Genomic DNA, 13,925 nt, shown 5'->3' with positions numbered 1-13,925 from the left:
AGTAATCAAAGCTAAACACAGAAGGAAAGGTAGAAAGTGGAAAGATAAGACAAGTAAATGAGGAAGAGTGTTGTGCACTCGTTCCATCTGTCTCTAATTGACTGTTTTTAAACTATGAGGGCAATCTGTCTCTGTCATTAACACAATGACCCGGTAAGAGCACACCAGAGCATAGTAAAATTCCATGCTGAAATGCATTACACCTTCTCTTCTTCATTCTGCACTGCAGACTCCATGTTACAGAAACACAATAAGGTTCTATTCACATTGATTTCAGTTGTTGGGCAAAGGTTTAGGGTCATATTCAGATACTGGAGTTTTAAGGTTTCCTTCCTGTTCTCTTTCCTTTTACAAGAGGAACTCAGATGCCATGATTGATTGGCCCAATGGCACAGCGCCCGGCCAGCGGGAGGATGAGAGCAGTGCTCAGGAGAGGTCAGAGTGTGTGCTGGCATACATCCCTGTCGTCTACTACAGTACTCTGTTGTGTGTTGGAGTGCCAGGTATGAGATGTGCATTTTAATACCTATTAACATGGGTCAGTTAAGACCAGGGTCGTGGATCATTGAGAATTTAATTGAGAATGCATTTTAAGTTAAGAATCAAGATAAAATTTTGCATTTAATTTAGGGAAGTACGATGGAATTGAGTTTCTGAGTTCACAACAGCCAATTCAAATCAATTTAATAGCTGTCTAATATAAGATCTCTTTAGTTTACCCAAAAATGAAAATTCTGTCATTATTACTTCCCCTCATGTCATTCTAAACTTGTAAGACTTTCTTACTTCTGCAGAACACAAAAACAGACATTTAGAAGTAAGTTTAAAATGTTTTTGTCCATACAATGAAAGTTAAAGGGATCCAAAACATCACTGTATGGACACAAAAATTCTGATATATTTTAAGCATGAGCAAATGATGACAGAATTTTTAAAAACTGTGCGTGGCAAGTAAAGTTTGATGGAAAAAATAACAGCATATGTGTTTAGAACATAATGAATATGAATGAGAAGAAATCATATTTTCATTTTATTTGATTCAGTTGAGTTAAATTCTCAATTTTTTATCCAATTTCATTCTGCTGTCCCTTCGGTAATAGAGACATGTCTTTTCTATAAATTGTTTCACTATATAAATCTTTAAAAACACTTAAAATACACTTATGTCCTGTTGTGTCAACCAGCAAAAACAGCACAAATTCACTTGAGTTTAATCTTTTCTTTGTGGAAAATCAGGGCAAAGGTTACCGTGGGCCGCCATGTTCTGTAAATATGACACCCTAATCTTTTACTTCCCATCAATCCTGCTGTGTCAACTCCCTCCATGCCCTTGATTTCTATCTCCGTCTTATGCCTCTCCCTTCTCTGGCCTCATTCCCTAACGGTTTATGCCTTGTCAATCCTCCTCTACCTCAATCCTTCTTTCTAATTCCAGTTGTCTCCTTTCCCTAGTGAACATCCTGACATTGGTGGCTCTTTACCGGCTGTCTGTTCGTACTCAGAAGGCCCTGTACGTGTATCTTCTTGCTCTTACTGGCTCGGACATCCTCAGCCAGCTGTTCATCATCTTCGTGGGCTTCCTGTTGGAAACGGCCGTGTTTCACCGAGACGTCCCTGTGCTGCTGCTGAGGTCGGTCAGTATGATGGAGTTTTCCGCCAACCACGCATCCATCTGGGCCACCGTACCCCTCACGGTGGACCGCTATGTTGCTTTGTGCCACCCATTACTCCACCGGCAGATCAGTTACCCAGCACGAGCCCGGCGGATCATCGCAGTGGTGCTCACATTGGCGCTAGCATCCGGCGTGCCGTTCTTCTGGTGGTCAGACATGTGGAGAGTCAACCGTGCGCCCAACAACTTGGATACTGCCTTGATTTGGACCCACGTGACTATTATTTATTTTCTTCCATGCTGCACCTTCCTGGTGCTAAACTCCTTGATCATCCTGAGGCTCCGGAAGAGACAGCGACAGCAGAAGTGCCAAGATGAGAGCGGGCAGCAGCTGGCAGTGCCAGGCAAGCTGGGTAAAACCACAGCTATGCTCCTAGCAGTGACTTCTGTGTTTGCTGTACTGTGGGCGCCTCGTACCGCAGTGGTGCTCTACCATCTCTATGTGTCATCGGTGCACAACGATTGGCGGGTACATTTAGCATATGACTTGGCCAACATGTTAGCCATGCTAAACACTGCTGTGAATTTCTTTCTGTACTGTTTTGTCAGCAAACCTTTTAGAGCAGCAGTGAGGGATGTCCTGTTGTTCCGGTGGGGACCGTTGCACCCACGCCGCCCCCTACATCACCAGCGCACTGCTGCCAATGCCTCCACCTCCTCTGTTTCCAGCTCCAAACGTTCCCAACGAGAGCTCACCCCTCTCTCTCCCAAAAGGGCAGACATCAAGATGTAGTCCTGCTAAAAGGGATAGTTCACTTAAAAATGAAATTTATGTTATCATTTAATCACCCTCATGTTGTTCCAAACCTGTATGACTTTTCTTTTTTTGTCCATACAGTGACAGTCATTAGGGTACATTAGGGTATGTGGTTTTGGACCCCATTAAATATTATTTTGAGAGAAAAAAAATGCTGAAACATTCTTTGGAGTAATGAAAAAAAGTATTTTTTTTTAATAATTCAAATTAGTGGCTTTTATGGATTTAGAAGTTAAAAGTGCGGTCACCTTAGTGAAATGTTGCATGCAAAAATGGTCCATTGTCTATAGTGTAGCAATGTATGAAGCACAGCTCACACAGAATTCACTTTTAAACCAAGCAGCATTCTGTTGGTCAGTGCTGCAAATTTGTTAGACCAACCTGAATACGAGCAAAATCTAATCCTATTGCCATGAGTGGATTTCGTCCATGAAATTTCACGAATTTTTTAAACAACAGTAAATGTCACCTCAGCATTAGTGTGTAATTTTGGCATCACCAACAGAATAGAAAAAATACTGACTTGTTTCCCACATATTATCCTCATAACGAACAGTCTATAATCTATTCACGCTAATGTGCACCACAGGTACTGTTAATCTGAACGATGTCTTTTCTGACCTCTGGTTAGTAACCCGAGAGATCACAGTTTACGGTCATTAAACAAAAGCTGAATAATGCTAACTTTGTCTTGCTGATAAGAAAAGTAAGGTTTGCAGGGCATCATGGACATCTTCCAATCAAGACATAACCATTCCAGAAAAGAGTGTGTTTTGCACTGATCTGCATATGTGTTTTATTTATAGTCCTGTCCTCTGCGGGGACCAGAAAGCATACTACAGTATTTATGAAACAAAGATAGGCTCATCAAATGAGCTTCATATCTTGTCATTTTCCATAAATGGCTATCCTTTTAAGGAACAGATTGAAATATGAATACTCCGTCATCATTTATACACCTTTGTGTTGGTCCAACCTTCTTTTGTGAAACACAGGTGGAACACACTTTTCCATATTATGAAAGTAAATAGTGATGCATGCTATCAAGCGCCACAATGACCAAAAAAAAAAAAAACCACATAAAGGTATCGCAAAACTGGTGTTTTAAAGCCATATGTGAACCTGGAGCACAAAACCAGTCTTAAGTCGCTGGGGTATATTTGTAGCAATAGCCAAAAATACATTGTATGTGTCAAAATTATTTTATGCCAAAAAACTTAATTTTTGATTAGTAATATGCATCGCTAAGAACTTCATTTGGACAACTTTAAAGGTGATTTTTTTTTTCAGTATTTAGATTTTTTTGCACCCTCAGATTCCAGATTTTCAAATAGTTGTATCTCGGGCCAAATATTGTCCTATCATAACAAACCATACATCAATGGAAAGCTTATTTATTCAGATTTCGAAAAATTGACCCTTATTACTGGTTTTGTGGTCCAGGGTCACATATAAGATAGCTATGTGTGAGAAAACAGCTGAAATTTAATTCATTATATGAAAAGCCTTAAGTTTCTTTAAATTTGCATACATTTAAAAATGACACCAACATATATTACATAAGTTTTGACATCTATGATTATGGCCATGTCACACTGACATCAAAAATAGGATGAGTGATCCAAACAGTTAAAAAATACGCTTTTTACCATTGGTAGATAGAAAGCGATACAGATTCAGAATAACATAAGGATGTGTAAATGATGACAGATTTATATTATTTTTGAGTGAATTTGTCCATTTAACTGTATTTTGTTATTGTAAGAATGTGTCATGTATTTAGTGTTTTTATAAATGTTGCTCATTTTGCAGATGAATGAAGTTCTTTAAACACATAAAATAGTGTTTCAGTAACAGTCTTGTCTCATTAATTTATGATCTATCATTCCATACTATAAAATATTTTTTTGGTAGATTTAAAGCCATATTAAATCTACTCAAGACATCTTAATGCACTATACACTACGTAATTTTCCATTTGAATGTAATTAGCATTTTATTTTCTGATCAAACTTAAGACATGGTTCCATAATGTTCATAATAATTGTTCATAATGTTCTGATCGAGAACTTTCTTGCAGTTGTAGGTTATGTTGCATGACTAAATGAAACCCTTTCTGAGCCCATGAAGCAGAGCAATATGGCTGACCTTTTTAACCCCAGTGTGCAAACTGCACTCGCTGGCTTAAATGTTTATTTTCAGTGCATGGCGACTGGATGAGGCTTTAAAAGGGGCTTCGACGTAGGAACATGAGTGAAGACACCACTGTACAAACAGAGCCATCTGAGGAGCTCAGGCTGAACTGCTGAACAAAGCCAGCCTTGAGCTTCTGTGCACCCATGCAGCAACAACAAAAATTTCCATTTGCTAGGATTCACCAGGATCACCAGAGATGTGCTGGGGTCAATTATATTACTCTGTAATTTGTTATCTGATCAGATATCATGCAGTACTTGCCAGCATGTACTTAAGAAGAACAGATTCAGATCTTCAGATTCAGCTCAATCTAAATGCAATGAAATATGTGATACAATTAACGAAGTCTTGATGTTTTCACGTACACACTTGCCAGTTGTATATAAAATGTATTTTTACTTTAAAAGCCTGTGCGTCAATTTTCCCATTGAGTTTAAATCTGAATAAATCTGATGGAAGAGAGACTGCAAGAGTCAATTATATCAGTCCTTGACTTTACAAATGATAATTAAATTTGTTTTAAATGCCTTTTTATGACTAGTGATTTAATGAAGCATACTTTTGGCTAAAAGGTACATTGAAAGCTTTGACTTAATTATTCTGGTGAATTAGAGATGAACGTTTTTAACCTTTAAAAAAATAACTAACTCACTTATTATCTAGAGCTTTAGTTATGAACTCTTCGCTTGTCCTTTTAGTGCACTTGTGTTTCTCACCACGCAGTGTTGCATCCTGTGTCTCTTTCCTTTTTTCTTTCTTGCTGTCTCTCCCCCTTCTCAATCATGAGAGAGGGAGCCTCTGGCCCTGCAGATGTTATCAGATGTTGTCTCTTTGAAAAAAAGTCCCCCGCTGCATCACAAACACAGATGCCTGAGTAGAAAGCACATCTATCGTTAAAGCCTTAATACGAGCAGACGGCTGACAGCACAAGAAAGAGTCTGAATATTTAAGACAATAAATAACCTGGTCTGTTTGAGGTCAGCTTTAGATTTGCTTAGCCTTATGCAGCTGCAGAACATGGTTTTGTCCTTGATGAATGCATCCGTTTTGCCACTTTACCTACATTATCTGTTAAGGTCAACATGAAATGACATTCACAACCATGTACACTGGAAAAAAGGTGTAGGATTTAGTTTGAAACATTTAATATTTTCACTCAGAAATTGCTAGTAAATTTCACAGATAATTACAAAGAAACAGCAAGAAATACATTGAATAAAATGTGAAATTTAGAAGTGGAAAGACTGAAATAGTTTTTTTTGTGTGTGTAAAACATACTGTAGTAAGTCCATAAACTTGTCCATAAAATTTTACACTGTATATTTTGCTACTATAGCTTGATTGATTTAATTTTTTTTCCCATTGGAAATTGGATTGGATTATGAAAAGTAGGAGTTTTATGCCACAGTTTTCTGTCAGTTTCAAGAGGTTAAAATTTGTCTGCTTAGTGTGGATCTAAAAGTAGCTATGTATTCTAACTAAACTGGCTAAAAAATGTCTGTGGTTCCCATAAGCAAGGATGACAGATGGCGTTCTTACTGAATTCACTGTAAGATTAAGAAATTTTTTTAAACTTTTGATTAATGTGCACTAAATCATGCACAATAAGACCAAGAATGTATAAAAAAATAAATGGGGTTGATTGTGATTCCATGTTGATGGTTTTAAATGATCTACAGCAGATAATTTAATGAAATTAAAAGTTTTTTTGGTGATGTCTCGCAGATGAGAACTGCCAGACTGTTCATCAATGATGTAACGTGATATATTTTGCCATTTCTTTTGTGAAATATGACTTAATCTTGTGTCACTAAACATGTTTCTGTGTGATGTGGCGTAAGAGGATAACTGCTGAACTTTACAGATATCCTCACAAAATGGCGTATGGCACTAGCATGATATACTGCCCCTTAAAGAAGTTGTGTTATTGTTCATGGTTTACATTGTAGCACACAAGCTTTCCTTCGGTTGTATTATCAAATATGTGCACTGATAATAACAGATTAATTGTTTTTACATTTCGATCATACTGATAGGAAATTATATGTCTATGAGGATCTATTTGTCTGGAGTCCTTAAAAAATTTAATAAAAGCACTCAAACTTAAAGCGGTTGCATTTCAGTGATGGAAGCATTCAAAATTCAAGCCTATAAGATCAGTTGTGATACGTGCTGAGGTTTCTTTGACTTTTTTTTCCGTTCTTTCCTTCTTGCTGTCAAAAAAGGAAAGAAAACACACTGTGCAATACAGTATCCTGTAACGTGAGCAGAACACATCACACCTCACACTCCAACAGCACACCAGACAGGAAAACAAACAGAGAGTCTGCTAGTTCTCCGTCTCCAGTATATCATAACTGTAACAGAAATGGACAAAGTCCTCTATATAGTATACTACACAATAAAACCAGATGTAGATTAATATGTATATATAAAACAATGTATATATAAAACAGCATAATCAGCTGTATTGAGCTGCAATCAGATAAATAAATATAAGGCTGTATAAAGAAAAAGGGGATCAAGATGTAACCTTGAGCAAGACATCTGACCACAGGTTGCTCCCATGCTGTCTTGTCACTACTGCTGGAATAAACAATACGGGAATTGCAGAAGAAAAAAATGTTGCACAGTATATGTGGAAAAATATCAAACACACTAGATTAATCTGTAGAAAATTTGAGTAGTAGTGCTCACTCGTGAGCAGTCGAGCAAGTTCCACGAGATGAATAGGTAATGATTATATAATGATTTTCCACTAGGTGGCAATGTACACACACTTTTAGAAATATAAAATTCCCACATGATTAAGTTTTGAACCCGTTACTTTTCTGCTTGTAAATGTGAAACGTAGATAACATAAATATAGATTTGTAATATCAATATAGGTTTGTAACACTGCAGAGACAAACAAGTAATGTGTTTTGAGCATATAATACGAGTTTTGGCATATTTTAAATGGGCAGCATAAGCAAGGGAAGATTCCATTTGTGTCTTCGTTTTGCCTCGATTCTTTTTAAAGTTCAGATTGTCTTTTCATCTCTGTTCAGACCCTGAATAAAGCACAAAAAAGAGAAACAAAGCCATTGTCAGCTTTACCTGTGTAGGCTGGTGCTGGGGTAGTAGAGCAAAGCTACACAGCAAGCACTGAGGCCTCAAATTACCAGAGTTTATAGTAAAGTTAGTAATGGCTCTTGTAATGTGCTGTGTGGATAGACAGATGAAGCTGACAAAATATTAACTCCACCATAAGTAGCTCACTAAGGTGCCACTATGATACTTCCCCCTCTCAGTTTGTTTGTTTTTTCCAGGTAGTGAAAGCAGGCGCGCTCTCGACAGTGAGCGAGAGCAGGCGAGCTCGAGAGGGACGTGCATGGCATGCGTGTGTGCGCGCGCGCGAGTTTGAGTCACATCACTGGCGGCTGAAAGCTATCAAAACTCGTCAAGTGTTTGCCCTCGACTATCCTTGAAGCGTTTTGAAGGTTTGTTTGCCTGGAATACAAAGGGAACATTGTTTTTTTTTTTCGTCAGGGTTTAATACCTCACCTCAGCTCTCTGGCACATTCTGGCGGCGCGATGGCTTGCTGGAATATGTAAATTGTGCTCATATACCAAAGAGTGACTGAGAAACGACACAGTATCTACGTCTGACTGTAAAAGGTGAGCTAGTTTTGTTATTTTCTTGTGCATCTCCGTGATTTCGTAAACAGCTTTGCACTTTTACAATATGTTTGTGTTTTGTACTTTAATTTATTGTGTTAGTTGTAGCTTTTTTATAATAATTGCATGTGCTTTGGGGTTTTTTTTTTTATAAATGTGCATGTGCTTTGGTTTGTTTATAAATGTGTTGGTGGAAATAACACGATTATATAGACACCACCCAGTAACGTTTTGCTTTGGGTGTTGTTGCACATGATTTACTGCTGTTTTATTAATGCTATTAGGGATATTAATCAACTCAAATTCAGCTTCATCTGTCAAATTATCCCGTTATATTTAAGCAATGAAGAGAATCTTTGTTCACCTGCTCAGGTGAGACGCCCAGTCAGTCACAGACACGAATGCCTGCCTGTGCTGCGCTCTGATTGGTGCGGTGTAACGGACTGAATGATGTGATTGGCTCAAACGGCTGTATGTCAAAATGAGTTCGTTTAATTGCATGGATAAAATGCCGAAAATAACGAAAAATGCGTTTAAACCTTGCTAAAACGTCTCATGATATTACTGAAAATGTCATTTAATCACTACATTTTATATTTCTGTTAGCACTATATATTTGAGTGGATGTGTGTTGAATATTCTAAATATAGGTAGGCTACTGTATGTTAAAGCTATTTTAATTTATTTTCAAAGAAGGAAAAAGCATAGTATGTAAATTAAGTACAACAGTAGGAAGAGCTACAAGGAACGCATTATAAATACTCTTCACTGGAACTATTTCCCAAGAATGTGAAAAACCCCACAAGCCATTTGACTTTTTTTTTTATTTCTCCTTATTCTAGTTTAGAACTTAAAATAATAGAATGCTTGTTGAATGTTTCATGAACTGATATATTGTTAACATTTATGGTAGAATATAAGAAACGTAATGCTGAAAAACTGTCATCCTCTGCTGGAGCTTGGCTATAACATTAGAGAACTCCTTGTTTCAACCATCCAGCAGGTGAACAACTCACAGACCTTGAGTTCATGTTATGTTTATTTTTAAGGCCCTACATGGTGTTCATCAGTTCAGCCACCTTTTTAGCTTGTATGTCTGTGTTAATGTTGTGATTTTCAGAGAGAGTTCTTCCAGTGCAAGAGTCAAACAAATTAAGTTTATGTACTAATATAAGTAGTATTTATCCATCTGATATGAAAACACCTGGCTTCAGTTAAGCACAAACTGTAGTTACTGTAGCTTTTCCTGAGGGAAAGTGTCAGATTTTGTATATTTTTCACTACCTGATTCACTCTCTTCAAGGTTTTGAAAGTGGAACTAAGAAAATCAATATTTTTTTAAAAGTCGAATTAATTATTAACAGACAAATCTGCATAAGCTCCAAGTGTAGAAATGCTACACTTAATGATCCTGCTCTTAATTATTAATTTTTGCTCTTCATGTGCGGTCACACTAGATGAATCAGACCCATTCAGGCAGTGAATCATGAATGAGATCATAACTGAATTCCTCACTAAACGATTCATTTTTTGGACATGTCTGATTCAAAATGAACCAGGAACCTGTAGAATGATGTGCACATTAGGTTTGTGAGTTTTAAATCAGTCTGTTGACTGCCTGTTTGTTCATATCACAACACACATATTCACAATAATTTAGAAAACATTAAGATATTTTACATTAAGATATTTAATTTAATTTAAATTATGTAATCCTGTTGCCCATAATCATTGCAATGTCCGAAGTAATTTTGCATGCTCAAAGTCTAGAGAGTTCACACCTTTAGAGAGCCAACCTAATGGCCAGGGTGGGCCTCCCTTGTGGAGCATGAACCTGTGAGTGAAATTTTAATGGCTTTGATATTGTTACGATCTTGACATTGTCACTCCCTCACTGGGTGTGTAAGGGGAGGATTTATAGCCAATATCACTCAGTATCTTGTGACTCTTAATTGTATGCTCATTATTGCTTTTCTCTCTTAGGTGCTGGAAACCATGGATAACCTCACTTCCAAATCCCAACATTTTCATCTTCTGCTCTTCATCACTCTATGCGTCTTTCCTGGATCACTGGGCCAGACTTCAATCCCCAGGGGCTGTGGAGATGATGTGGACTCCTTGTATTTCAACCTCTGTGACCTGACTGCAGTCTGGGGTGTTGTAGTTGAGTCATTTGCAGCAACTGGTTTGGTGGCCACCCTGATTCTTCTGATCGTGCTGCTAGCCAGCCTTCCCTTCGTCACTGACAGGAAGTGGCGCAGTTCGTTAGGGCTTCACACAGGGTTCGTCATCTTCACATTTGGACTGTTCGCCCTCACATTCGCCTTCATTGTTGGGAAGAACTTCGCCACATGTGCGTCACGCCGCTTTCTGTTTGGTGTGCTGTTCGCTGGCTGCTTCTCTTGCCTTCTCATGCAAGCCGTGAGGTTGAACATACTGGCCAGGAGGAATTCGGCACCCAGAGGTTGGGTTTGGTGCTTGGGGGCTCTGGGGCTCTGGCTGGTAGAAGTTGTCATCAACACCGAATGGCTAATCATTACTATTGTGCGATACCCAACTAATGTCACCGGAATTCTGGCTTCTGCTACTGCTGTTCCCTGTAATATCGAAAACCAGGATTTTGTCATGGTGCACATTTACGTTCTAAATCTACTATTGGCGGTTGTGGTGGCATCCTTACCCATATTGGCAGGCAAGCACAAGCGTTGGCGCAAAGATGGAGCCCTCATCCTGGTCACAGGACTGTTTTCGGTGGGCATCTGGGTGGCGTGGATTGTCATGTATGTGTATGGGAACGCAAAGAACGGTGGGCCGACATGGGACGATCCCACATTGGCTATAGCATTGGTTTCAAACGCATGGGTGTTTCTGCTGCTCCACACGGTGCCAGCGGTGTGTAGCCTGAGTGAGGAAGATGAAGATGCAGCTGTTGAGGAAAATCTGTACCCAAGCAGAGGGTACGAGAACATTTTGAAGGAGCAAAGTGCACAGAGCGTACATATGGAAAATAAGGCCTTCTCTATGGATGAGCCCAAGGCAGGTAAATGCAAGCTTTTGAATTTTTCCTTTGTATTCTTCTTAACTTTATTATCTTTGCTTTGAAGTTATCTAACTTTACAAACTAGTTTTTATTGGGGATCCATAATATATCTGTATCCATATCGTTATCAGGAAATATTAGTGTGTTTTTATGAGCATTAGGCTGATTGGAACCAGATAATATAAGTTTTTTTTTTATATAAATGTATAAAAAAAAAAGTGCCAAACCATTAATGATATTTTTACTGTACATTTATTAATCTATTAAATTTTTTTTTTTAATCAGATAAAACTTTATATTTTTGTCCAGTTTTTAATAATGTTATTGTCTTCGTTGCCACATGATCCTTCAGAAATCATTCTAATATGCTGATTTGGTGCTCAACAAACATTTATTATTATTATAAATGTTGAAAACAGTTGTGCCGCATTATATTTTTGTGGAAACAGTGGTACTTTTTTGTAATTTTGTAATATTGTGAAAGTCATTACTGTCACTTTTGATTAATTTAATGCTTACTTTCTGAATAAAAGTATAAATTAATTTCTTTAAAAAAAAAAAATCTTACTGACCCCAAACCTTTGAACGGTAGGTTATCTGTGATCATTCTTTACACAATGATTCTAGTTCCGTCATAATTCTAATCGCACTTTGCATTTGACAGATGCAATCCTGAAATTATCTTTGTATGTCTGTGCAGTTTTTATGTTCAGTATAAGTATTCAGATAGATAGTTCTAAATAACTATTTCTTCCCTGTGCAAGTACTGTAGTTGATCTGTAGCAGACAGTTTACGCTGACACCCACTATAGCACCTCTTGTGGAAACACTGAAAGTGTAAGGGATACTTGTTGCATCATGGGATATGTTATGACATATTTCATGACAAATCAATGTGTGAAATTAGGTCTTTAAAGGTAAAAGTGTCTGTTTTCACATGTCACGTAAATATTGTAGGCCAAAGGTGGCTCTTTTGCTGGGTGCAGATGTTCCAGCACTGTTAATGGACCCAAATATCATGAAAATCATTCTGATCAAGTATTTTAAAGAATGAATTCTGAATTCCTAACTCTAATTACTATTATTTATGGATCTGAAACATCTTAGACATTGTGTATGTAGCTTTGCACCTTTAAGTTGTGCCGTTTCAAACACTCCATGCAGTGATTCTGAATTAAACTAATCGTGCCAATTATATAATCCAGAAACCCAATATGTCTGTGTATGTTAACATACACTGAGAGGAGAGGGAGCGTGTGACTTTGAGAGAGGACAACGCTGCAGAACATGCTGGAAACAGGGCTGAATTGCACGATAACTTCTGCTTACACCCCTGAATTTGATATGCTGATGTTTGAATCCACCCAGTCTAATATCTGATCATACCACACTGAACACGCTGTTCATCCGTCCTGTCTTACTCCCTCTCGCTGTCTTCTCACTATCTGTCTGTCCCCTCTTAAAAATAAAGGTGCTTCAAAAGGTTCTTCAAGCGATGCCATAGAAGAACCATTTTTGGTTCCACAAAGAACCATTCAGTCAAAGGTTCTTTAAAGAACCATCTCTTTCTTACCTTTTTATAATCTGAAGAACCTTCTTTCGCCACAAAGAACCTTTTGTGAAACGGAAGGTTCTTCAGATGTTAAAGGTTCTTTATGGAACCATTTAGACAAAAAGGTTATTCTATGGCATCGTGAAGCACCTTTATTTGTAAGAGTGTAAATAGCTTTGATTTACTTCAGTTTAGAAATGTATTCGGTTTGGAATTCAAAAAAAGATTTACTTACATGATTCCAGTAATGGTTATGTTTAGGGGTGGACCTTCATAGTTTCTAAAAAATCGTATGATTTGCGTCATATGAAATTGACACCTCGTTAAATAGTTACATCTTCTATGAAATCAGGTTGGAACTCAGAAGTTTCTGTCTGTATTATTAAACTCAATGTGGTCCAAAACTTTCAAGCTTCAAAAAAAAACAAAAAAACATTAAGGTGTCTGTATAATTTCTATAACTGAATTGTATAACATTTCCTATTGTCATGTAAGTTTTTCAAAGCTTTCATCTAATATTTATATTTTACTTAACCTTTATTTATTTCAGCTTTATTTTGATGATTTTTCATAGTTTTAATTTTAGTTCACAATAACAACACAGGGGGGGCCCAAACACAATGAAGAGATATATAATATTTTTGTTATAGCCTACTTTGGGCTATCTACAACAGTAAGAGAACCAAAACCCCAGAAGACATTGAGCAAATAAATATAACAAACAATAGGGTAAAAAATGTCAAACTATCTCTATGTCTTCCACCTTTTTTATGTAGGCTACGGAAATCACGTTTTCTTTCTCCCAGTTTCTCTCACAGACGCACACACAGTGCAGACACACACACACAAACTCACGTGGAGACGTGAACAGAAACTTCTTGTTAGCGCTGCACCGCAAATTTATCAGTAAAATAGTTTTGCAGCTGCACTCCAAAGAGAAAGGAAAAATTGAAATCGCATCATATGACCCCTTTAAAGATTCTCTATTAGTAGACGCTGCTGCTGAGAGATGACGCAGGTATTCACACGCACTCTCTCTCTCTCTAAT

The 13,925-nt window shown here is 37.6% G+C and overlaps 2 protein-coding genes across 2 annotated transcripts; both read left to right on the top strand.

Annotated features, from left to right (window-relative positions):
• Positions 1-370: 370 nt before the first annotated feature.
• On the top strand, positions 371-2,417 carry LOC107753243 (probable G-protein coupled receptor 142). The gene is made up of 2 exons (XM_016569361.1): positions 371-503; positions 1,453-2,417. The coding sequence occupies exons 1-2, from the start codon at positions 371-373 to the stop codon at positions 2,403-2,405; spliced, it is 1,086 nt and encodes a 361-aa protein (XP_016424847.1). The 3' UTR covers positions 2,406-2,417.
• A 5,315-nt stretch (positions 2,418-7,732) lies between these two features.
• LOC107753268 (G-protein coupled receptor family C group 5 member C-like) lies at positions 7,733-11,669 on the top strand. The gene is made up of 3 exons (XM_016569398.1): positions 7,733-8,285; positions 10,269-11,325; positions 11,635-11,669. Exons 2-3 carry the CDS (start codon positions 10,281-10,283, stop codon positions 11,667-11,669), a joined length of 1,080 nt encoding a protein of 359 aa, XP_016424884.1. The 5' UTR covers positions 7,733-8,285; positions 10,269-10,280.
• Positions 11,670-13,925: the final 2,256 nt, after the last annotated feature.

The sequence above is a fragment of the Sinocyclocheilus rhinocerous genome, unplaced genomic scaffold (genome assembly GCF_001515625.1).
Source record: "Sinocyclocheilus rhinocerous isolate Xijiao unplaced genomic scaffold, SAMN03320098_v1.1 scaffold411, whole genome shotgun sequence".
NCBI classification, from domain to species: Eukaryota; Metazoa; Chordata; class Actinopteri; order Cypriniformes; family Cyprinidae; genus Sinocyclocheilus; species Sinocyclocheilus rhinocerous.
The sequence above is the reverse complement of the archived record's forward strand: the minus strand, read 5'-3'. Positions and strand labels throughout refer to the sequence as shown.